The sequence below is a fragment of the Protopterus annectens genome, chromosome 3.part0 (genome assembly GCF_019279795.1).
Source record: "Protopterus annectens isolate FY-2018-M chromosome 3.part0, PAN1.0, whole genome shotgun sequence".
In the NCBI taxonomy this organism is placed as follows: domain Eukaryota; kingdom Metazoa; phylum Chordata; order Ceratodontiformes; family Protopteridae; genus Protopterus; species Protopterus annectens.
In genome coordinates this window covers 1,871,995,004-1,872,019,221 of record NC_056731.1, presented here as the reverse complement: position 1 = coordinate 1,872,019,221, position 24,218 = coordinate 1,871,995,004, and the positions used below count along the sequence as shown (strand labels likewise).

At 42.8% G+C, this 24,218-nt stretch overlaps 1 protein-coding gene across 1 annotated transcript in view; it reads left to right on the top strand.

Annotated features, from left to right (window-relative positions):
- The window catches only part of PPP1R9A (protein phosphatase 1 regulatory subunit 9A), a 2,260,036-nt gene that overhangs the window by 1,811,110 nt on the left and 424,708 nt on the right, over window positions 1-24,218 (top strand). Inside the window, exons 10-11 of the mRNA XM_044065941.1 lie at window positions 15,594-15,690; window positions 16,414-16,579. Coding sequence (XP_043921876.1) covers window positions 15,594-15,690; window positions 16,414-16,579 — 263 coding nt within the window. The remainder of the gene's footprint in view (window positions 1-15,593; window positions 15,691-16,413; window positions 16,580-24,218) is intronic.

The following is a 24,218-nucleotide window of genomic DNA, read 5'->3' as shown; positions in this document are numbered from 1 at the left end:
AAACTCTGAAATTTACTGTTTTCTGACAATACTTTGAATAAAGCAGCAGTTTCTTTGTCTTAATTCTGACAGCTCTTTTGCTGATCAGTCAGCTAACACCTTTGTAAAACCCTCTGTTATTATACTTTATTTTTTAGAAGACATCTGTTCCAGTTTTACAGTAGATTCCCCCTGTAGAGATAGCACCTCATAGCTCCCTTGGCAGATGTAGACTGTTAGTTAATGTCATGAGCCTTTCTGACCCTTTCTTGCAAAGTTGTAAAACTACGAGCAAGTGTTATTTACTGAACCGTGTTGCTGTTTGGAGGTTTATTATACAGCTACAGTTCCTGAAAAGGCTTCCCTTAGCTTTTCTACAAGTTCCCGCTTCTTAATTGTATTCTCTAGTTTTCAGACAAATTCTATTCTTTGGCATCATTTACCATCCAACACATTTGCTGACTTGTCAGCACATAAACTTTAGTTACACATAAGGTCAACAGGATTATGGCAAAGAAATTTCACAGCAGATGTATAAGTCCTTGATATAACTCCATCAGAAAATATCCCCTTTCACTGTCAAATGGATCTATTTTTTTATTTCTGTGACAAATCTTCATATGGCACAGGGTATCTTTTTTGATATAGCAGTTAGTTTTTACAGCTCAACACTCAGATTTGCTGTATGTGTATGCCTGCCATACACTTTGCTATAGTTCTCTAGGGAGAAACAGTTTCAGACTGTATTTCACAGGATTTAGCTGTGCATAAAGTTTCACTATTAGTAAGAAATGTCTTTTTATACACTACTCATCACTATTTCTTTTGTTTTCACTTTTCAGTAGGCTGGGCTTACACTTTACTAAATGGTTCAGTCAAATATAAAAGAACTTATGCAGAAGACTTTTTTTGTTAGTGTGTCACCCACTGTCCTCCACAAGATTTTCTTTTCTTTTGTAGTCAAAGGGTGACCATGGCAATGTTTGGGGTTACTGTTTTTATGGTTATGTATCAGTACTGTGAATTTTAACTTTTGTGTGAGCAGTGCTGCCACCCATATTCCGGGTAGGGATGAAGGATTAACCCCTTTAAGAATGGATGAAACCCTCTTATGTAGTGCTGTCTGGTCTATGCTACATAGAACCCTTTGACATAGTTCTCCTCCTGAAGTATGTTGCTGTATGCATGTGTGTGTGTGTGTGTGTGTGTGTGTGTGTGTGTGTGTGTATGTGTGTGTGTGTGTGTGTGTGTGTGTGTGTGTGTGTGTGTGTGTGTGTGTATATATATATATATATATATATATATATATATATATATATATATACGTGGATTACAAGATTACCTACAGTTGGTTGACTTACAAGAAGACCAACACTCATAATCGAGACATAAACACCAGAAAGACGTAATACATGAAACTCTGTCGTACTGAAACTTGTAATGCCAAAATACCTACTACGTATATCATAAAGCACTCTGATGACTGCAGACTGTGCTGCAGTCATAAGAACAGATTCTGCAGTTAAACCCAGCACTAAAAACAAAAATTTAACTGCATCAAAGGTTTTGCATGACCCCCCCTGCACCCCCTTACTAATTAAATATACCAACTCCGAGTTTTCACTACAGTGGGGAAAAGGGTAAATTTCCCAATCCTCAGTGTACCGCAAACTCTATTCCATTTATTTTCCATGCTCAGTTTAATTGTAGAATCTGTTCTTATGACTTGCTTGCTTAAAGATGTACAGACACAAGTTACAAGTAAGAACTGTGATGTCCCCATGATGGGCCAGTAATCAAGGATCCCAAATCCTCACCACTGATACTAGAAAGGGATGATGTTAAGTTGTCAATCTCGCCTTCATTCTTGCTGGATGGGTTCGGAGCCGAACCTCGGCTCCGACTCGGCCGATACTAAAGCTCGAGAGCTGATTTTACCGGCTCGAGGCAACCCTATATCCCATGATGCTAGGCGGTAACTACCCAGATCTCGTTTGCCGCTTTCGCTAGCAAGGTGCTCTTTTTACCGGCTCACAGGTTAGTGATTAAAATTAAGAAAAATTCTAGTTTTTCTACTTAGTTTTCCCATTATTTTTTCTAAATAGGCTAATTTCTCTGTTATTTCAAATTTTTAGTTCCTATCTTTATCCCTTATCCCAGTTATACTCCCCACCCTAGGTTAGGCCTTAGGCCCTTCCGTTTTTCTTAACTTCCCTCACAGGGATTCTTAGTATGTGTGTGTGCCGTTAGTATCCCTGTATCCCTGTCTGTTTGAGTGCGTGTGTGTGTGTTTCTAACTTTAGAACTTTGTTTGTTCTTTTCGACAGCAATATGTCGAAAGAGACAAAGGTCTCAGGCTTCAAGAAGTGTGACTCGTGCTGTCAGAAGATGTCTCTGACATACGGTCACACTTCTTGTGTTTTTTGCCTGGGACCCCTGCACCTGCAGGACTCTTGCTTTGTGTGCCATGCATTCAGCCCAAGAGTCCTGCTGGAGCGCAGGAATAAGTTGATTCTGAGGGGCTTATTAAAGCCCAAAGGTTCCCCGGCTAAGTCTGTGCCGGGGAAGCCTTCAAAGCCACCCAAACTGTCGGCTCCGTGCTCTAAGCCTTCGGATGGTGGCTCACCTTCTGCGACACGATCAGCTCCGGCTGGAGCCAATATCTCTGTATCGCAGCTTCCTGCATCAGCTCCGGCCAGAGCCGATGCCTCTAAGACTCAGTCTTTACAGTCAACTCCGGCTGGAGCCGACGTGTCTACGGCTCCATCGGCTCCATCAATCTCGATGCCCTCCACACGCAAGAGGTCCAGATCTCCATCTCTGGAATCTATCCATTCAGCTCCGAGGTCACCTTTACTCTCAAAGCAGAGCCATCAGAGCCATTCTTCTCAGTCTTCCAGGCTTTCCGACCATGACCTTGAGAGGGTGGTTAGCAGACTGTTAAAGTCTCAGGCACTGGCCCAAATGGTTCACAGCCCGTCTCATCAGACAGCGGCTATGTCCATACAACCTACTATTCCTCCTTCGACTCTGCCCCAGTGTTCGGAGCCGGAGCTCCTCGGAGCCGTGACCGTTGTGACGTCGGAGCCGATACCTCCCCCTTCAGCTCCGTCGTCTGCTCCAATCTCGTCCATGGTGCCATCCTTGGAGGGATCCGGGCGCTTGGACTCTCTCGCCGGCTCCGAGGGGGCGTGTGGCATCGGACCCTTGTCCGACCCCGTTCTCCCTCTCGGAGCGTCGACGCTGGTGAGTTCGGCCCCGACATCGGCTTCGGAGCCGTCCTTGTCGGTGCCGGCTGGGGTTCCTAGTTCTTCGGAGCGGGAGCCTTCTGGCCTGCCTGATAGGGGCGCCTTCGAGGTCATGAGGAGCGTACTGGCCCCAATGCCTGCTCTACGGTTAGCTCCATCAGCTCCTCCCACTGTAGTGCCTGCTGAGGTCTCTTCCCACTCTCTCGCCCCCGGCCGTAGAGGTCCAATGCCTCAGGTTTCCCCATTGGGAATATCCTCCTCATCCGAGGTTTCTCCTGATCCGTCAGGTGAACCCCCGCGTAAGAGGACATGTAAGAGGAAGCATGTGGACTCCCCTGAGTCCGTCACATCTGATACCAACTTGGATGAGTCGGAAGGATCCCCAAGGTCCCCCTCTGAGGATGTCTCCTTCTCTAACATCCTTGAAATCCTTAAACAGAGGGGGAACTGGTCTTCCCTTAATCCTTCTGAGGACGAGTCGGTTTACCTGGAGGCTTTTGGTTCTCGACACTCCACCTCCTGGGTGTCTCCGCCCTTCGACCCCCTTATGGAAGTGGTGGCGCGGAAGGCATGGACGGCCCCTGATTCGATGGAACCCACCCCACGGAGGCCTTTCAAATTTATAACAGCCCCTTCGGATAAGCAATTTTTATCTAAAGGTGTCCCAGTTGATGCCATGGTGGTGGCAGCAGCCACCAAGAAGGAACTGGCTGATCCTTCAGTGCCTATCCATCCGCCTAACAAGGAATCTAGGACAATGGATAGGTACGGCAAGCGGATGTTCTCATCAGCGACCTTTGCCATGCGGTCGCTGAATTACTTATGCCACTTCACCAGTCTTCAAAGAGACATTCTCAAAGAACTGGGTGAGGTTCTACAGGATCCATCAGCTGCTGGGTCTCAGGACAAAATTAACTCACAGCTAGGAACCCTGAATTCCATTGTCAACTCCTCCATGCGGCTTATTTCCTATGCAGCCGATGGAGCGAGTAGGGCCGCAGGCACAGGTGTGACTTTAAGGCATCACGCCTGGATGCGGCTTTGCAACTTCACAGACCCCTTCAAGGCATCTTTCACTAACTCCCCCTTTGATGGTTCAGCGTTGTTTGGACCTCAAATGAAAGATACTTTGACCAGATGCGAACAAGATGGCAAGACTCTTTCTGCCGTAGAAGTCCGTTTTTCAACCCCATCTAGACCATATCCTAAGGGTCAAAAGGGTGGAAAAATGTGGTTCTGCAAATCACAAGGAGTCACGCGTGACGCAAGAGGTCAGTTCCCCCCTAGAGGCAGAGGGGGGAACAACAACAACAGACGCCGTCCAAGAGGCAGAGGGGGTCCGCAGAATCAGGGTAGCAGGGAAACCCTCTCTGACAAACCCTTCCAGCATCCCTGAGGTGCTGCCCGACTGTCCACCTTTGGAGGCAGTCAGGGGAAGATTATCGCTGTACCCACAAGCCTGGCTCTCCCTCACTCAAGACAAATGGGTGCAGTCGATTATATCCGAGGGTTACAAAATCCCCTTTATCCAAACCCCAACGATTCAAATGGGGTCTCTTCCAGACGTTCCACCCAGTCTAAGGGAACAAGCAGCACTAGAAATATCAAAGCTGCTAAAAAAGAGAGCCATCCAAGCAGTCCCAGCAGACCAACTAGGATCCGGAGTCTACTCAAAGTTCTTTTTGGTACCAAAAAAAACAGGGGACTGGAGGCCAATATTGGATCTCAGCAAACTAAACAAGTTTGTAAAAAGAACGAGGTTCCGGATGGTCACGCTACAGTCTATTCTACCCCTTCTGGGAAAGGACAATTGGATGTGCTCAGTGGACCTTCAGGATGCATACTATCACATCAAGATACACAGGCGCTCCAGAAGGTTTCTCTGCTTCCGGCTGGGGGCCAGTCACTACCAGTTCAGAGCCCTGCACTTTGGTCTCACTACAGCCCCCCGAGTGTTCACCAAATGTATGGCAGCGGTTACGGCTCACCTGAGACGTCAAGGATTCCAGGTGTTTCCATATCTAGACGACTGGCTCCTCACTGCCACCACCAGGCATCAACTTCTTCTAGCCAGAGATTACACCATTCACATTTGCAAAGAGCTAGGTATCTCTCTAAATTTCGAAAATTCTGCCTTGTCGCCTTGTCAGTCTATTACCTTCATAGGTGCCACCTTGGACACCTTTCAGCTCTCAGCAAAGTTAACAGAGCAGAGGCTCTTAGATATTCAAAATCATGTTCACGTCCTCCTTCAGAGCAACAAAATTCAGGCCAGGTATGTTCTGAAAGTATTAGATCTCATGGCGGCAGCCATCATGCTTCTTCCCCTTGCCCGCTTTTACATGCGGCTTCTTCAGTGGATGATTTTCTCCCAGTGGTCCTTCCAACAGCTCCCTATGACACACAAGATCTTAATAACTCTATCTTGCAGAAAACATCTGTCTTGGTGGATGGTCTCCCCTCAAGTCCATCAAGGCAGACCATTTACTCCTCCCCCCTGGTTGCCACAGTCACATCGGATGCCTCCCTGATTGGGTGGGGGGGGCATTTTCAGGGCAGGACAGTCCATGGCACATGGCAACCTTTCGAATGCCACTTGCACATAAACGTCCTGGAGATGAGAGCAGTGCTTTTGACGTTGTAAGCCCTCCAAGACTCTCTTCCCCTGGGGACTATTGCAATTCAAACGGACAATATGTCCGTAGTATGGTATATCAACAAGCAGGGCGGAACCAAGTCCTATCCCCTGTGTCGAGAAGCACTCAGTCTCTGGCAATGGGCGATCTCTTCTCAGCGGTTTCTGATAGCAACACACATCCCCGGGAAGTCCAACGTCATAGCGGACAGGCTGAGCAGAGCTATTCTCATGCCCCACGAGTGGTCTCTCAAGCAATTGCTGACGGACGAAATTTTTCAGAAGTGGGGGTTTCCTTTCTGCGATCTTTTTGCAACACCACAAAACAGCAAGTGCCTTGACTTCTTCACTCTCTTCCCCCTTCCAGGCCATCCCCCCAGAGACGCTCTAGTCCACGATTGGCCTCAGGGACTTCTATACGCTTTTCCCCCCTTTCCATTAATCACACAGATAATTCAGAAAGCTACTGCCTTGAGAGCCAAGATGATCCTCATTGCCCCTTATTGGCCTTGACAGATATGGTTCCCTTTCCTGCATCGTTATCTTTTGGAGCAGCATTGGCATCTGGATCCAGTGCCAGATCTTTTGGCCCATCAGTCAGGGCAGCTGCACCAATCCCTCCAATCTCTCAACCTCACAGCTTGGTTGCTCCACTTCCGTCCCTAGCCAGGCTTCCAATGATTTCAAATTCTGTCCAGGATATCATTGTAGCTTCCCTTAAGTCTTCCACCAGAAGGATCTATGCTAGTAAATGGCAACGTTTTTCCTTTTGGGCAAAGGCTAGGAATATAGATCCCTTCACTGCTCCAATACACTCGGTCTTGGATTTCCTAGCTGAAATTTTTCATTCAGGATCTTCTTCCTCCACAGTAAAAGTTCAGTTAGCAGCCATTTCAAATTTTCACATAGACTTGTCGGACTCCAGTATCATGTCCCATAAGCTTTGCAAGGCATTCCTCAGAGGTATCTTTTTACTCAAGCCTCCGATCAAAGACCCCCCACCACAGTGGGATTTAAACTTAGTTTTAGCATCCTTGATTATCCCTCCCTTTGAACCTGCGGCCTCCTGTTCATTGAAGTTACTTTCCTGGAAGACACTCTTCCTAGTCGCCATTACATCTGCTAGGAGAGTATTGGAACTTCATGCCCTTTGCATTCGTCCTCCTTATTTAGTGTTCCACAAAGACAGAGTTTCTCTAAGAACTAACCCGTCTTTTTTACCCAAGGTGGCTTCTCAGGCAAATTTAAATCAATCTATTGATCTTCCAGTTTTCTTCCCTAATTATTCAAACAGGGCGGAGCAAGAACTGCATTGTCTGGACGTTCATCGTCAACTCCGCTACTATCTGGACAGAACTAAACAAATCAGGAAATCTGATCAACTCTTTTTATCTTATGCAGAAAGTAGAAAGGGCCTTCTGGTATCCAAGGTAACCCTGTCTAGGTGGCTGTCTTCTGTGATTACCTATATTTATCAACTCAGAGGTAAAGAATTGAGTACTAGGCCAAGAGCCCATTCAACCAGAGCGTTAGCTACATCAGCAGCCTTTCAAGCTAGAGTGCCAATAGACACTATCTGTGTGGCAGCCACATGGGCCTCTCCTCATACCTTTGTTACACATTACAAATTGGACGTGACCTCCAGAAACAGGGCAAATTTTGGTTCCACCGTTCTCTAGAGTCTGTTCCAATGAGCCACCCAGGATGAAGGTGCTAGGGATGTGGTCCCATCCAGCAAGAATGAAGGTGAGATTGACAACGTAACATTGAGAAGTTATGTACCTACCATAACGTTCCATGTTAGTTGTCTTCTCTCGCCTTCTTTCTTGCGTCCCGCCCACCATCCCCCTAGCCTGGACAGACCGAGAGGTTTTTCCCCTTCTTCTAAGGGACCTTATCTTGCACTATTCCAAGCCCAGACAGTTGGTCCTGGGGTAGCTACAGCTTCAGGTAGTGATATTTGGGGAGTTCTCCTTTCTCCTCCTCCACCTCAGAGGGGAGACTGAATTGGCTATTGTTTCTCAGCTACCTAACGAGATCTGGGTAGTTACCGCCTAGCATCATGGGATATAGGGTTGCCTCGAGCCGGTAAAATTAACTCTCGAGCTTTAGTATAGGCCAAGTCGGAGCCGAGGTTCGGCTCCGAACCCATCCAGCAAGAAAGAAGGCGAGAGAAGACAACTAACATGGAACATTATGGTAGGTACATAACTTCTCATTCACCTGGAATACAAATGGATGGATACACTCAGTATTTCCAGATGCAGACCTCTCTGCATCAAGTGCGCTTTCCCTTAAGAGCACCCAGGGAACATACTCAGTCTAGGGGCTGATTCCTCTCTAAATCTGTCCAGACCCCCAGTAAGACTCAGCTTAGAGATGAGTCCTTAGCTGGAGTTCCAAGCTAAGTCATCACACACCCTCTGTGTGAAACCAGTGCTTTGTGTCCTTGCGCCAGACAGCTGATGCACACACTTTTTGAGATTTGATTTGCACACACACACACACACACACACACACACACACACACACACACACACCTGGGAAAGGCTGGCACAGATTCACCTGCTGTTCTCCCTTTCTGCCCAGACTGTAAGGCATATAGTTAGCACTGCCACCAGAACCCCTGCCAGTTACTTTAAGGCTCTTACAGGGGTACCCAATTATACTGTGTACAAGTTTATATTAATACAAATGGTAAAGTTAACCAAACAGCAATGCTTCAGGAGTGGCCAGATATGTCACCAAATAAATATATGCAAATACTCCCAAAGCTTAAATATTTTCTAAAAGGAGCAGCCACAATGAAAAGTTTAAATATATTTAATAATAAGCAACAAAAGAACACGAAAATACTAAATATCTATTTACAGTAAACACCAGAGTTTCTGTCACAGAAAATATTAAAAATAACACTGATGGAAAGTTTCACGCAGAAATAGAAAAACAGTATTTAGCTAGTCTCACTGTCTTTTCCTGATTGACTAAAAGAATTAGTGTTCCTATTTACTGAATAGAGCAAGGCAAGGTGAGTGAGTGTTCCTTTTGTCAGATCAAAGACATAATACAGAATGCTCCTAAGTCTTCAGTCTCCTTTAATATCACAACATTATTTCTGTACAGAATGGCATCACATACATCTGGTCATCTTACTCTGTTTCACGCACTACCCCCATCATTAGAAGCTGCCAGGGTTTTAACACCTGTGTGTTACCATATACACAGAAAGAGCTTTGCTCAGATGTGGTGCAGCTGCTGAAAGTCATAAAACCATAAAACCATTTCACTCTTCCTATAGGAGCTACCAACTATTCTCTAGCACAGACATTGCATCTCTGGCTCCATTCAAAACTGTAGGATAACATCTTTATGGCTTAGCCCATAAAGTAATTTAATTTCAGGAATATTTTGCAAAGTCAGGTGGATTAAGATTATCCTCCTCACTTCCAGTATATGCTATTACAATGTATGCATTTAAACAGTTACCATAATGCATCTACATTTCTTTTCCTTCCAGCAGGGCACAATGTTGATACATTTTAACACAAGCAAACCTCACAAATACATTTTCAGCACAAGCATCTGTACAAATCAGTTTGCTATACAAATGACATATAATTATTTAAAAAATTCCAGCTAGCTGTGCTGGCATATGTTATAAATCCACTGCCCTGTTTCTCCTGGCATGGCTGGCAGTACCACTTATTATCACACCTCCCCCCCCCTTTGTCGACTCAAACTTGTTTTTCAAGTGCCCCTTGAGAAATATTGCTTGAGAGGAATTACCCTATCTGGGAATACATTATCCCAAACCCTGTCTTGAGAGTCCATCTGCATTGGCATTGCTAACCCCACTACAGTACTGCACTGTCATATCATATGCCTGCAACCCCAGACTACAACATAGGAACTTGGGATTTTACTGGCTGGCTCCCAGTAGCCATAGATCCCCCTCAGACTCCTCCTGCCTCCTACTGCAAATACATAGTACCAGGGCCTCCCTATCATGGTAAGGTTTCATCATGTTAACATGGTACAATTTGTGCCCCTGCCTCCTGCCTAGCAGTTCCACTGTGTAGTTAACATCACTGGCCTTCCTTATTACTTTGAAGTGTCACTCCCAAGCTGCTTGCAACTTATTGTGTCTGACAGGAATGAAGAGCATAACCTGCTCCCTCACACGCATACTCTCTGGCTCAAACATTCCTGTCATACTGGACATTTTTCTGCTGTTGGGCACCTGCCAGGTTTTGCTGGGGCAAACCCATGAGCTCCGTAAGTCTTGTTTTGAGGTTTAGAACATATGCCACAATGGACTCCTTGTGGGATTCACCTTCACCTTCCCACTCATCACTAATCACATCTAAAGGTCCTCTTACCCTGTGCCCATGCAGCAACTCAAAGGGTAAAAAAACCTGTGGATTCCTGGGGTACCTCTCTGTAAGCAAACAGCAGATGGGGAAAATATTTGTCTCACTTTCTCTTAAACTGGTCTCTAAATGTCCATAGCATGGTCTTTAGTGTAGAGTTTAACCTCTCCATGAGACCATTAGTCTAGGGTAGTAGGGGGTGGTGTTTAGATGCTTCACCCCACAGTGCATTCACATACAAGCTAACAGGTCTGACATGAAATTGGCACCTCTATCAATCAATATTTCTCTCGGGAAACCTACTCTGCTGAAAATCTGTAGCAAAGCACTTGCCATCTTTTCTGCCTCAGTGGAGGACAGAGCCACTGCCACAGGGTATCTAGTAGCATACTCTACCACCACCAGGATATACTTCTTCCCTGTGAAGCTTGGGGTACTCAGAGGCCCCACAATATCCTTGGCTACCCTCTGAAACATCTCCTCAATCACAGGCAAAGCCATCAAAGAAGCTTTGACCTTGTCTCCTGCCTTGCCTAGTTTTTGGCACTGCTCGCAGGTCCTGCAGTACCCTGTTATATCCCTTGCAATCTCAGGCCAATAAAAGTATTGCATAATACGTCTCTTGATATGCTTTATGCCCATATAACCTGTAAAAGGAATGTCATGGGCTATGGCTAGAAGTGCCAGATGGTGAGCTGTAGGCACTACCAACTGCTGTATTACACCACCCTCTAGCTCTCCCTCAGGGGTCCACTCTCTGTACAGTAACCCTTTGTTCCAGTGTACAGACTCTCCTTTTCCTTGAGAATCAGGTCCCTCCATAGCTACCTCCCCCAAACCTCTTAGTGTAGAGTCTGAGAGCTCAGCCTGTCTCAGCTTTACTTTTGTGACTCTCCCCAGCTCCCCTCACTGTCAGCCTGGTTACTACCTCTCACCTCTGCCCTTGCAGTAACGTGGTCCAAGGAAGCATCAGTACCTACCAGCAGCTGTGGTTCACCTTCAGGCACAGTGCTACAGGGTAGCTCCCTTCCTGAAATAGCCATACCATCAGCCCTGCTTCAGGTCTGGTGTCTGTCTGAGTCTCTCCCAGTTTACCAGACCCACGTGCCTGTCTCCAAGCCTGACTGTGTGTAACTGCATGCACACAAGGTACTGCGTTATCAAAATCATTCCTTTTCAGGACATCTGCACGGATATCCTCAAACACAGCTACTTACTTGCTTCCTTTTCCACCCGCCCAGTCAAGGTGAACCCTGGCCAAAGGCATTGAGAATGGGGTCCCTCCTAAAGCTCTGACTGGAGTGGACAGCCCAAGCAGGTACTTTTCCTGTTTAACCACTGCAGGCTTCACAATGGTTATATTAGAGGCTATATCTCTGTTAGCAGTGGCTTGTTTTCCATCCAGTAAGATAGGATATAACCTCTTGTGATAGTTTGACACCCCTGTTGTCTTGAGACAACTTACCACTGGCATACTGGTATTGTCACATGCTGGCTTCTTCACCTTTTGTTCCCCACCCTGCCTCTGTGGACATCTATATGCTACATGGCCCCAATGGTTACATTTAAAACATTTAACCCTTGATCCTGGCTGTTACTGGCAGACTCTAATGGGGTGGTTTAGGCTGCCCACCATGGATTACTTTATATCCATGTGCAGCAGTGGGTATCCCTTTCGTGTGCAGTGACGTCTGGCTTGCTAAGTAGAGATTCCCATTTTTCCCAGCTCATCTGCAGAGTTGCACTCTCGATCTGCCAGCCAGATTCTTATGTTCTTAGGCAAAGTGCTAAGGGCTTGTTTCCTCACCAAAAGGTCTGCTAGCCCTTTAAAAGTGGTGACCTGACACCCACTCACCCACCTATGAAAATAAGTGCTTAACTCAGCAACTAATCACGCATACTTTCATCTGCCTTGTGTCTATGCTCACCAGATGTTTTCTGTAGGCTTCAGGTGTTAACTTAAAGCAGTCAAGTAAACATTTCTTGACTTTGTCATAGTTTAAACAATCAACGTCAGACAGTTTAGAAACAGCAGTTACAGGTTTCCCGTGGAGTAAGGGGGTCAGGAACTGTACCCAGAGACCTTGGTCAACATTATGCTGTTTACATACTTTTTCAAGTATATGACTAAAACTATCAGAATTATCACCCTCTGTAAATTGTGGAAGAAATGTACTGACCATTGTTGCTTCTGGGGTTTGGTTATTCCCTTGCCCATTACCTCCATGACCCTGAGGAAGAGTCGGCATCTCCCACTCATGCTGATGCTGGTTCTTATTTTCTTCAGTCTCCAAATGCCACAGTCTCTCTGCTGACTCTAATTCCATCTGTTTCTCATTTTCTTCAGCCTCCAAATTTTGCAGTCTCTCTGCTGATTCTAATTCCAAATGTTTGGCCTCCATTTCAAGTCTCTTTAACTCCAGGTGGATTTTTAAGTCTTCTATGGAAATGTTGAACTCTCCTATTTGCGAGAGCTGCAAATTCCCACCACCAGACTGGTTATCTTCTTGAATGCTGGTCTGACCTGTGACTTAGACTGAAATCATGTCCTCTTTAGTCAGGTTGGCATACACCGGTCCTTTGGCTTTGCACACCTTGGCCAACTGGTTCTTTGTCACCTTGCCATAATACTCTGATGACATTTTTGCCTGATCTCCCTGACTAATCTAAACTAACAAAAATAAATAAATAAATGAATAAAACTGTTGTGATATGAAACTCTGAATGTCTACCTTGTGGCTGCTAAGAGAATGCACACCTTTAGTGGCAACTACCTACAGCCTACAGAAGTTCAATATCCACACCACTGCTCACCAGTATGTGATGTCCCCAAGCTGGGCCAGTAATCAAAGAGCCTGAATCCTTACCACTGACACTGGAGAGGGACATTCACTTGGAATATAAATGAATACTCTCAGCATTTCCAGATGCAGACCTGTCTGCATCAAGCACACTTTGCCTTAAGAGCACCCAGGGAACACGCTTAGTCCAGGGGCTGTTTCCTCTCTATATCTGTCCAGACCCCCAATAAAACTCCCCAGTTGCACAGCTTAATGTTCAGTCCTTAGCTGGGGTTCCAAGCTAAGTCCTCCCACACCCTCTTTGTGAAACCAGTGCTTTGTGTCCCTGCTCAAAGCAGCTGACACACACGTTGTTTGAGATTTGATTTGCACACACACATTCACACACACACACACACCTGGGAAAGGCTGGTACAGATTCACCTACTGTGCCCCTTTTTGCCCAGATTATAAGATAGTTATCACTGCCACCAGGACCCCTGCCAGTTACTTTAAATCTCTTACAAGGGTACCCAATTATACTGTGTAAAAGTTAATAATACAAATGGTAATACTGACCAAACAGCAAGTCTTCAGGAGTGGCCAGAGCTGTGACCAAATAAATATATGCAAATATTCTCAAAGCTTAAATATTTTCTAAAATGACAAGCTGCAATGAAAAGTTTAAATATATTTAATAATAAATAATAAAATAGCAAGTATATACTAAATATCTATTTACAGTAAACACCAAAGTTTCATTCGCAAGGAATATTAAAAATAACATTGATGGAAAGTTTCACACAGTTATAGAAAAAACAGTATTTAGCTAGTCTCACTATATATTCCTGATTGACTACAAATATTACTGTTTCTACTTACTGAATAGAGCAAGGCAAAATGGGTGACTGGTCCTTGTTGTCAGATCCAAGACAGAATACAGAATGCTCCTGAGACTTCAGTCTCCTTTAACATTAAAACATTATTTCTGTACTGAATGATATTGCATACATTTAGTCATCTGACTCTGTTTCCCACACTATCCCCCATCACTAGAAGCTGCCAGGGTTTTAGCGCCTATGTATACACACAGATAGAGCTTTGCTCACATGTGGTGAAGCTGCTGGAAGTCATAAAACCATAAAACTATTTCAGTCTTCTTACAGGAGCTATCAGTTATTCTTTAGCCCAGACATTGCTTCTTTGGCTCCATTCAGAACTGTAGGATAACATCTTTATGGCTTAACCCAAAAAGTAATTTAATTTCAAGAATATTTTGCAAAGTCAGGTGGATTAAGATTAACCTCCTCACTTCCAGTATATGCTTTTATAATGTATACATTTAAACAGTTACAATAATGTGTGTACATCTCTTTTCCTTCCAGCAGGGCACATTGTTGATACATGTTAACACAAGCAAACCTCACAAATGCATTTTCAGCACAAATGTGTGTACAAATCAGTTTGATATACAAATGACAAATTATTTTCAAAGTTCCAGCTAGCTGTGCTAGCATTTATTACAAATCCACTGCCCTGTTTCTCCTGGCATGGCTGGCAGTACCTCCTATCATCACAAGAACTTTTTAAGTACTAGTTGGATTTTGTGAGTTTCATTTATATCTAAATATTGTTCTCATGCAGTCATTTGTTATGTCTATATACTAATACATTTTAGTTGCTTAGATTCAAGTATCTTAGCTTTGCTGCTGAGTTTGTATTCATTGAGGTCATTGTGTTACACTCTCTATTTTAACAAGTGTGAGTGTTATTGAGTTAACATGCTTAAAGTATGTCTCAACAAATGTGAATAAATTGCTGGAACGTCATTAGTACTAGAAGAATCCCATTTGTTACCTGTTATGATTGTCTGTTTTTATCCTGTGTAGTTTTTGATTATGTTTGGTGCAGTGCTTATTGGTGTGTTACTTTGCTGTTGCTATAGGTACAGTACTATGCTCTTTTAAGCATGACACTTGCCTTAAAACCTGATTATAAATCATTTGTACAATGGTGCAAGGGCAATTACTGACAGTATTTATTTTCCCATTTTATTTGCTTTTATTCTTACTATGTTCTGGACAGCACTTCCAATAAAAGACCAGTAGAAAGAAGTAAAATGAAGACAGAACCAAATACGGCTTTTTCACCTGAGTGAATGCATGGGATATGCATCTGCATTGGCATCATTCTGCATTGTTAAATGTTTATTCTATTTCACTTGCCACCTCTGGATGCCATAGCTCTTCTTAGGAAGATATGTGGCTACAAAGAAATAATTGGAATATGTCTTTTCAGCACTGTACTGGCAATGTAATCACTTTAGTTATGGAATTATAAAGGCAGAAATCCCAGTTGCTATGAAGGATATTTTCCTCTTTGGCCTGGCTGAGCCTCTGTGCTCTTGGTTTCAAAATATTGATCCAAGTTAACTGCACTAGAAGTGATACCTGAGGCACTGTATCAACTGCTGGACCTGCCTTAAAGAAAATAGTAGAATGCATTGGTGTTGTAGAGATCTGTATTGACTTTATGATAATAAGTATTATTTGTCTGATATTTTGTTATTTCCCCAAAAAAGGGAGATTGAATTTATTAAACGCCAAGAAGTTGAAAGAAAAAAGCTGGAAGAACTTGAGAAAGCCCATCTAGCAGAAGTTCAGAGTCTCCAAGCTAGGGTGAGTAACACAAAAAGATAAGGAAAACATTGCAGATAGTTTCAAGTGCTGCATGGATTCTGCAGGTATGAGGTGGTGACTTGCAACACTGTGGTGAAGCATTTAGCATTTCTGCCTCTTGGTGTTGTGTTCCATAGTTTAATTCTTGGCAGGGGGACCTCTGTGCAGAAACTGCCTGGCCTTCCATTGCCTATGTGGGTATTTACTAAGTGCTTCAGTTTCCTCCCACATGCCTAAGACATGCTATAGACAAATTCAAATTCTTCCAAGTTGCTTGTAGGTGTGGTGTGTGTGTGTGTGTGTGTGTGTGTGTGTGTGTGTGTGTGTGTGTGTGTTTCCTGTGATACTCTAGAGTTCTAAATGTGATTAGTTTCTCTGCCTTGTGCCAACTGAGTGCCAGAATGTGCTCCAGCTCCCTAGTGACCTTGAGTTGTATAATGCACTTCTGTTATTTGGTGAATGAATGAATGAATGAATGAATGAACAAATACATTTATATTGGTAGCATTTTTAAAGATTACACATAAAATTAATGTAAATGAGTCAAAATTAAATACTGATAAGGTTTCCAGGAGGTAGTATGATGGTTTATAACCTCATTAGTGGATCCTTGCATTGCTGTGATGTATATATATTTACTCCTCTGTCTCTGCTATTTCTCCATCATTAGCTGATTCTCCATTTCTTGAAGTCTCTGTTCTTCACTAAGTTTCTGTATTTTAGATCAAGTTATTGGAGGCTGAGGTCTACCGACTCATGAAACAAAATGGAACACAGATGAACAACAATAATAATATTCTAGAAAGTAGAACAACCCTGGGTCTTCAGCTAGAAAATGTTGAAGGTGTTGACTCGCTGCAGTCTTCTTGCCTTGATGGGCCTGGTGAAGGTAGGTTGATATGTTTGAAAAGCATTTATTTTGGTGCTGTTAAATGAGACTATATTTAGTGATGTCTTAATTGGTAGGAGGTTACTAAGGTAAATGCGATTAATTGTTATTTTTGGATGGGATTCAAGACTAGTTGAAATTGTTCTAGTCAGGCCTGAATAGAGGAGAGGGACCCTTGGGTGATTGTTTGAAGCTGGAAAAAAAGAGAGCTGGTGAGCAGAGCAGGATGACAGATTGTGTACGGCTGTAGGAATAGGAGTCCTGCCCCCTGCAGATTGTGTATGGCTGTTGGAGTAGGAGTCTTGCCATCTGAAAGATTGTGTACAGCTGTTGGAGTAGGAGTGGGAGTCCTGCCCCCTGCAGATTGTGTATGGCTGTTGGAGTAGGAGTCCTGTCATCAGACAGATTGTGTATGGCTGTAGGAGTAGGAGTCCTGCCATCTGACAGATTGTGTATGGCTATTGGAGTAGGAGTCCCGCCATCTGACAGATTGTGTATGGCTATTGGTATAGGAGTCCCGCCATCTGAAAGATTGTGTATGGCTATTGCAGTAGGAGTCCTGCCGTCTGCCAGATTGTGTATGGCTATTGGAGTAGGAGTCCCTCCATCTGACAGATTGTGTACGGCTGTTGCAGTAGGAGTCCTGCCATCTGACACATTGTGCACGGCTATTGGAGTAGGAGTCCCGCCATCTGACAGGTTGTGTATGGCTATTGGAGTAAGAGTCCCACCATCTGACAGATTGTGTATGGCTATTGCAGTAGGAGTCCTGCCATCTGACAGATTGTGTACGGCTATAGGAGTTGGAGTCCTGCCATCTGACAGATTGTGTATGACTGTAGGAGTAGGAGTCCTGCCATCTGACAGATTGTGTACGGCTATAGGAGTAGGAGTCCTGCCATGTGACAGATTGTGTATGACTGTAGGAGTAGGAGTCCTGCCATCTGACAGATTGTGTATGACTGTAGGAGTAGGAGTCCTGCCATCTGACAGATTGTGTATGGCTGTAGGAGTAGGGGTCCTGCCATCTGACAGATTGTGTATGGCTGTAGGAGTAGGAGTCCTGCCATCTGACAGATTGTGTATGGCTGTAGGAGTAGGAGTCCTGCCATCTGACAGATTGTGTATGGCTGTAGGAGTAGGAGTCCTGCCATCTGACAGATTGTGTATGGCTGTAGGAGTAGGAGTCCTGCCATCTGACAGATTGTGTATGGCTGTTGCAGTAGGAGTCCTGCCATCTGACAGATTGTGTACGGCTATCGGAGTAGGAGTCCTGCCATCTGACAGATTGTGTATGGCTGTACGAGTAGGAGTCCTGCCATCTGACAGATTGTGTATGGCTGTAAGAGTAGGAGTTCTGGCATCTGACAGATTGTGTATGACTGTAGGAGTAGGAGTCCTGCCATCTGACAGATTGTGTACGGCTATGGAGTAGGAGTCCTGCCATTTGACAGATTGTGTATGGCTGTTGCAGTAGGAGTCCTGCCGTCTGACAGATTGTTGAGGTAACTAGAAAACCATTCAGTGGCAGTGCTGCTTAGTCCTACTTGGGAGAGCCTATGGAGGAGAAGCTAAGGAGATAAGGCATCAAACGCCTTTGATAGCTCCAGAAATAATGGTCCAAAGAGAGGGAGAGAGTTATCAATATTTCTGTTTTGGCAGATTGTGTCTAAAAAAATGTAGTAGGGCAGTTTCACTGTTGTGATAGGGACAGAAGCCATGCTGTGAGGGGGAAAGAAAGTGTTCTTCAAGCAGAATGTTTAGGGTTGGATGATGGATACATTTTTCTAATGCCTTGCTGTGGAGGGAGTATTGCGATTGGTCGATAGTTTGAAAGTTTAGTGACACTCTCCTTTTTGTATTGCTATAACGGTAGAGGTTTTCCATATTTTGGAAGCTTATTCAGTCTTCTTCTAATTTAGGATATTTTGCATGAAGTGTGTCTACTGTTAATGTAGTAGGTTTTGATGTACTTAAGTATTTCTTTATTGTAGTAATTGGGATTGGTTCAAATATTATTTAATGTTATTTATCCAATCAGTACTGCAGTTTGAGGTGAGAGCTGGTATATTTACAATCTTTTGGCTGGCATAAGAGGTGGTAGTTATAAAGTGAACCTGCGAGCTGTCTTGAGTTAGGTGTTGGTAATTTTGCTAATTGTTTTTTTTTTTTGTCTTTGTGCTATCTATTCTAAGCACTTCCTGTAGTTTTTATTAATTTTTTTTTTATTTTAGACAGGGTGCAAGTATTACTTTGACCTGCTTGTATCTCTGAGGTGTCTGTTGATATAAAATTTGCAGAAATGTGGTATTAAAGTATGAGACAGCATCATCCAGTTTTTAGTGGAGTCTAGTTACAGTGTTTCAGTGTCTCAATGAAACTGCCCTTGTTGAAGTTGGTAAGGTTTCTTACAGATTTTAGGTGATAATCCTTGGTGATTTTTAAGAAGTCTGACTTCATAGGTTGGGTGGTAGTCACTAAGAGTATTAGGGAGGATTGTAGCCTATTTTATTTTTTCAGAGTTAGTGGCTAGTAAAAAATCCAGAGTGCTTGCTTTGCTGGAATTTTTATCATATTTGTTGGACCAAATCAGAGTTAGACCAAATCTATTGATACGTAAGTATGAGGTGCCATTGTCTTGATCAGACCAATTAATGTTGAGGTCATCGAGAAGAATAATTTTCTGCTTTACATTGCTAGTTATCCAGCTGAGTGTATTTTTATTGGTATTAATACTGCTTCTACTTGGAGGCATGTATGCACCTAATAGGTGTATTGTCTTATATAACTTTAATTGAAGTTCTCCTGAGTGGTATTTTACTGTTAACATTTTTTCAAGGAGGGTCACCCTAAGACTAAATCATAAATATTTAGGGTTATCCACTTTCTGTTTCCTATTTCCAGGCTAGCTTTTCTCTATGTAGTTGCAGGTTTTCCCTGTGAAGGAAAGATGCGTGACTAAGAAGGTGCTGAAATAGGTGGCCCAAGCCCTCCTTACGCATCTTCACTTGTATTTGCTACATTCATTTCTTTACACCATTCTCAAAGTACTTTTGGTTTGCAGTCCCACTGGAGAAAATTGTTATCTGTATTTGTTTACACTATATTTTTTTTCTTGATTTTTGCATTTTGTTTAGTAAACATTGAAGAAATTATCAATAAAAAACCTATGACCATAAGGTCAGTAAACGTGTGCTTGTGGTAGAGAGATAGTGCACAAAAGATTACCACACCCAGTGATTATTTCATTTAGGTTCTGACAGTAATGCTAAGGAGTTAGAAGATCGTACCAAGTTCAAACAAGCCACTACTGAGAAGATCTGTGGCTCTGAACTCTTAGCTAAAAAAAGAAACTGAAAAAGTTCCAAAAAAAGAATATATTTTTTTAAACTAAAACATCAAGAGAAAAGGGAAACTACAAAAGAGACGATCTTAAAATGACTGAAGGAGAACATAGACATAAGGGTTTCAGGTCCTTGAATTCTGACAGTCTCATTCTGCAGGTGCTTCGGAGTTGGATATATCTGTCTGTAAAAACAAAGATATGACAGCAACCAAAATAGTACCAGAGCAGGTGCAGCTGGTGGTGCTTCCAGAGTACATATTAAAAGAGGTATCTTCATCAGTATCACCATCTGCCCATGTCAAGGATTTAAGCCATCTATTCAAGAGTGTCCATTCAGCAAGGACTAAGGTCTTTGAACAGTGAGTGCATATTTCTGTCTGAATTGCAAATGCACAAATCTTCATTAGTATCTGTTCATACTATAAAAACAAAAATGACGAGGACAGTGAAGAATATGTTTATTCATTTCACTTGTCTTCCCCTTCAGTGTATTCAGTCTAAGCATGAGGATACTTCCTTTCAGTAATTCAGATTTCTGTCCTAAGACTTTGCTTTTTATGAAACTGTCAGTAAGGGGGAGCTGTTCAGTTTGCTCTTTACAGAAATATGCTCTCCAAAAAGTCATTATACGCAACCCAAAGATTGAAAGGATTTGAGATCAGGTCACCAATATTTAACATGTTTAATGATTTTGTTAAACACAGCAGCCAACATACAGAAATGCTGGCACTGACTCACAGATCTGTAGATTTAATATATAAATGTGCAAAAGATGGCTCAAATTTGATCTCCTTCGGGGGAGGTCACTTTAACATTAAGTTGTAACAATAAAACTTATCCACCTTATGCTGTTTTCTTTCCCTGTCTGAGTTTTGATCAGATGTGCCTTATCTCTATAACCATCATTGCTGATAGCGTCCTTCAGTTCTACTTCCAGTTGTTATTGCTTTACGTCTCGCTTCAGCCTGACAATTTCTTCTGCATAGTGACTTATATTTCTCTGCCATTTACAATTTTTTGAAGATCTTCTATCAAGACAAAGTAAAGCATTACATTTGATTGTGGTAGACTGCTGACCCAATTTTACGTTCATAGGCGTTTATTAGGCTAATGACTACAAGGGCCTTTCTTAGCCTAGCCATGCATCCCAAATCTCTGACAAGTTCTGGTACCCTTGATAAGTATAAGCAGGGCCTTGGGAAATGAAACATTTACAAGCAGGGATGTAGGAGATGAACCATTTACAGGTTGCCTATGTCCATTAGAGACATTGGTCCAACCCAGGGATGAATTTCCTGTTCCCCATCCAATTGTCCAAGTTACACTTTAATTGGGTTATGAAGGAACTCTTCTTCAAATGGATGGGGAGCCTGTTCCAGACAAGGAGTAGTCTCTGGGATACATACCTGTCTCTCCAGCAAGTCCTGTTTATATCACAGGCAAGGTTTAAGTCTTTAGAACTGGTAATTCTGGTGGTTTAATGATATGCAGGAGGTCCATCAGAGTGGAGATCTGACAATGCCTTGTATGCCAGGCATAGATCTCCCCTCAGCAGCCTGTAGGAGACAGAATATGGGGATAGGACCTGGAGGTGGTCTGCATAGCATATGTTACTTACACCTTGTATTATTTTAGTAAGGAACCTCTATGGACGTTTCATTTGTGTTGGATATGCCTGGTTAGGTGCATACCAAAGTATGTATTTATTTTATTGTATTTTTATTGTACTCAATGATAGGTCTGATGAATGCTGAATACAGTGAAATAATGACTTCCTTGGACCTGGATTCTATACCTTTGTTTATAAGTTGCACAACATAGAATGATTTCCTTTCATTATATTAAATCCTTTCTTTCAAAAAAATAGATATATAGCAACTATAAGTGAAAAAAAAAACCATAAGGTTATGAAGGTTAACAAAGCAAAAAGTGACTCATCAAAGGCAGCTGCCAAGGATCTTAGCAAAAACATAAATCATTTAGCTTCAGGAATCTACTGCCATTCAAACGACTTCCAGAAAAAGGGAATATGAACTGTTTTACTTGCACGGTTTCATATGAACAGTTCCATTTTAAAGCAAATCCAGGAAAATTCATACTTTATTCAAGGCAGTAGTATTACTGACGGATTACAAAATTTTGACTGTTTTGAGTAAAGCTAACATTCATACACTGGAATGTTCTTATGATTGTACGATGTGAGATCTAGAGTTTAAAATGTTACAGTGACTCAATTTTTATTTGTTCAAAAATTCCAAATGATATTATTGTAGACATAGAAAAAAGGCAAAATATGTCTTCATTTAAAGGACTGCATGTACCACCTACTCATTAGTTTCAGAAAACTTATTTTATAAATAAAATCATTTTATAGAAAAAGAACGTCCTCTTAGCACTTCTGTCAGTAAAATCAGTATAAAAGAATGCAAGCCAGTTACAAATCAGGGTTAGCAAGAAAAGGCAGGTACATGACTGCAGCCTTTGTCTTACCCCTTTCTTCGTACCCTTGGGAGAAAATTGAAAAGACATTTTTTTTGCAAGGCCGGAAATAACTAATGATAAGTTGGTGTTGCAGATGGTGCACCATGATTGTGAATAGACTTTATTCAGAAAACACAAATGCAGCTTGCTCCACAGTCACCTGAACAACAAGCACAATAATCAGTTAATAGATCAGCTGTTAATAAAGGCAGTTATCAAAAGTACCAGTTCTAGAGTTTGTGTGCGTCTTTCGGCTTTTCCCAGTTAGGGCTCACCATAGCGCAACTCTGGTCCTCTAATGATTGGTAGTGGATTTTTACGTACCAGGTTACCAGCCCTGACGCACAACCTTCAATGAAGGAATGCCCCATTCACGTATGCCTCCACACAGAAGACGCTCTAGCTGAGAATTGAACGGGACAACGTCTTGCTATGAGGGGACAACGCTACCGCAGCACCACCACCGCAGTATAAGTACCAGTCCTAGAGTTATCAGACTGAAACAACTTCACAAATATACAATCATTCAGGATAGTGACTCAGAAATCCATACTGTCCTTCATAGGGCAAGACGCTTTTCATATGTTCATAGCTGCTTAATAGGCTTTTGATCTATGAGGATCTTCAGAATCCTAGCCATACATTTTCATGTAGTTTTTGGCCCTTATTTATTTATTTAATGTTTGTTTACCAGTATAGTCCCACTGGGTGGGAGACCCATTTTCAGTGGAGGCCGGGGGGGGGGGGCACAGGTAACAGAGAATAGAAAAGATTAGTACTAGGCAAACTGCCCTTGTGAGCCATTTTAAGCCTAGCCAATTATTCCTTGTGAGACTCAAACCCTGTACCTTGTGTTTGTAAGGTAAACACCTTAACCATTAGGCCACCCTCCCATGTGTCTCAACACAATTCTAGATGAGGTAAAAACAAAGTAAAAAAAAAACAAGACACTGACATAACACTAGGGCTTAAAAACAATGTGCTTATGAACTAATAAAGATGGTAGAATAACAGATCCATCTTAAGACCCTCAAGTCAGCCAGATGAGCCAGTTCAAATGGAGGAAGTGTTAGCTTTTCTAACACAAAATTAATGTCCCGAGGAGGAACCACTAGTTTTCTTGGAAGTCTCTTGTGCAAAACCCCTTTAAAAACATGTTACCATGGGAATGCCTTGAAAAAGGGGGATCCATGGGCAGACATGCTGAAATGGCAAACAAAGGAACCTTGATAGAGGAGTAAGACAGGCAAATATTAAAGCAACTCACACAAATATGGTAAAACAAGTGAAACACTACTCTGAATGGGTTCATGTTATGTTTTTAGTACAACTAGAAAACATTTTCCATTTGCTAATATATGATTGCCTGGTAAATGGGTTTCTTGCCCCTATTAGTACCTCCTGGACATCCTCAGTAAACAAGTTCCTAATTGCCCCTGGCCAGTTCCAAAAGAAGGGATAGACACTGTCTGGGCCAGAAGGGAGTCACCACAATGATCTTGGGGGAATTCCTTCTGAATCTTCAGAATTACCTTGAATATCAGAAAGGGTAGAAAAGCATACAGGAATATTCCTGTCCAAGGAAAGGAAAAGGCATATGTCTTCCAGGCCTTCTTGCATAAAGTCTTGGAGCAGAATTTTGCCTTCTGATTGTTCATTGGGATGGCAAAAAGGCCTACTTGAAGAACTCCCCACAGATGGATCAGATATTGTTTCCATTCAGGAAGTTCTGCTTTTGTCCTGTCCAGCTTGTCTGCCATACAGTTTTGCTCTGAACGAATGTAGGATGTAGGAAGTAGAGTGAGATTCTGC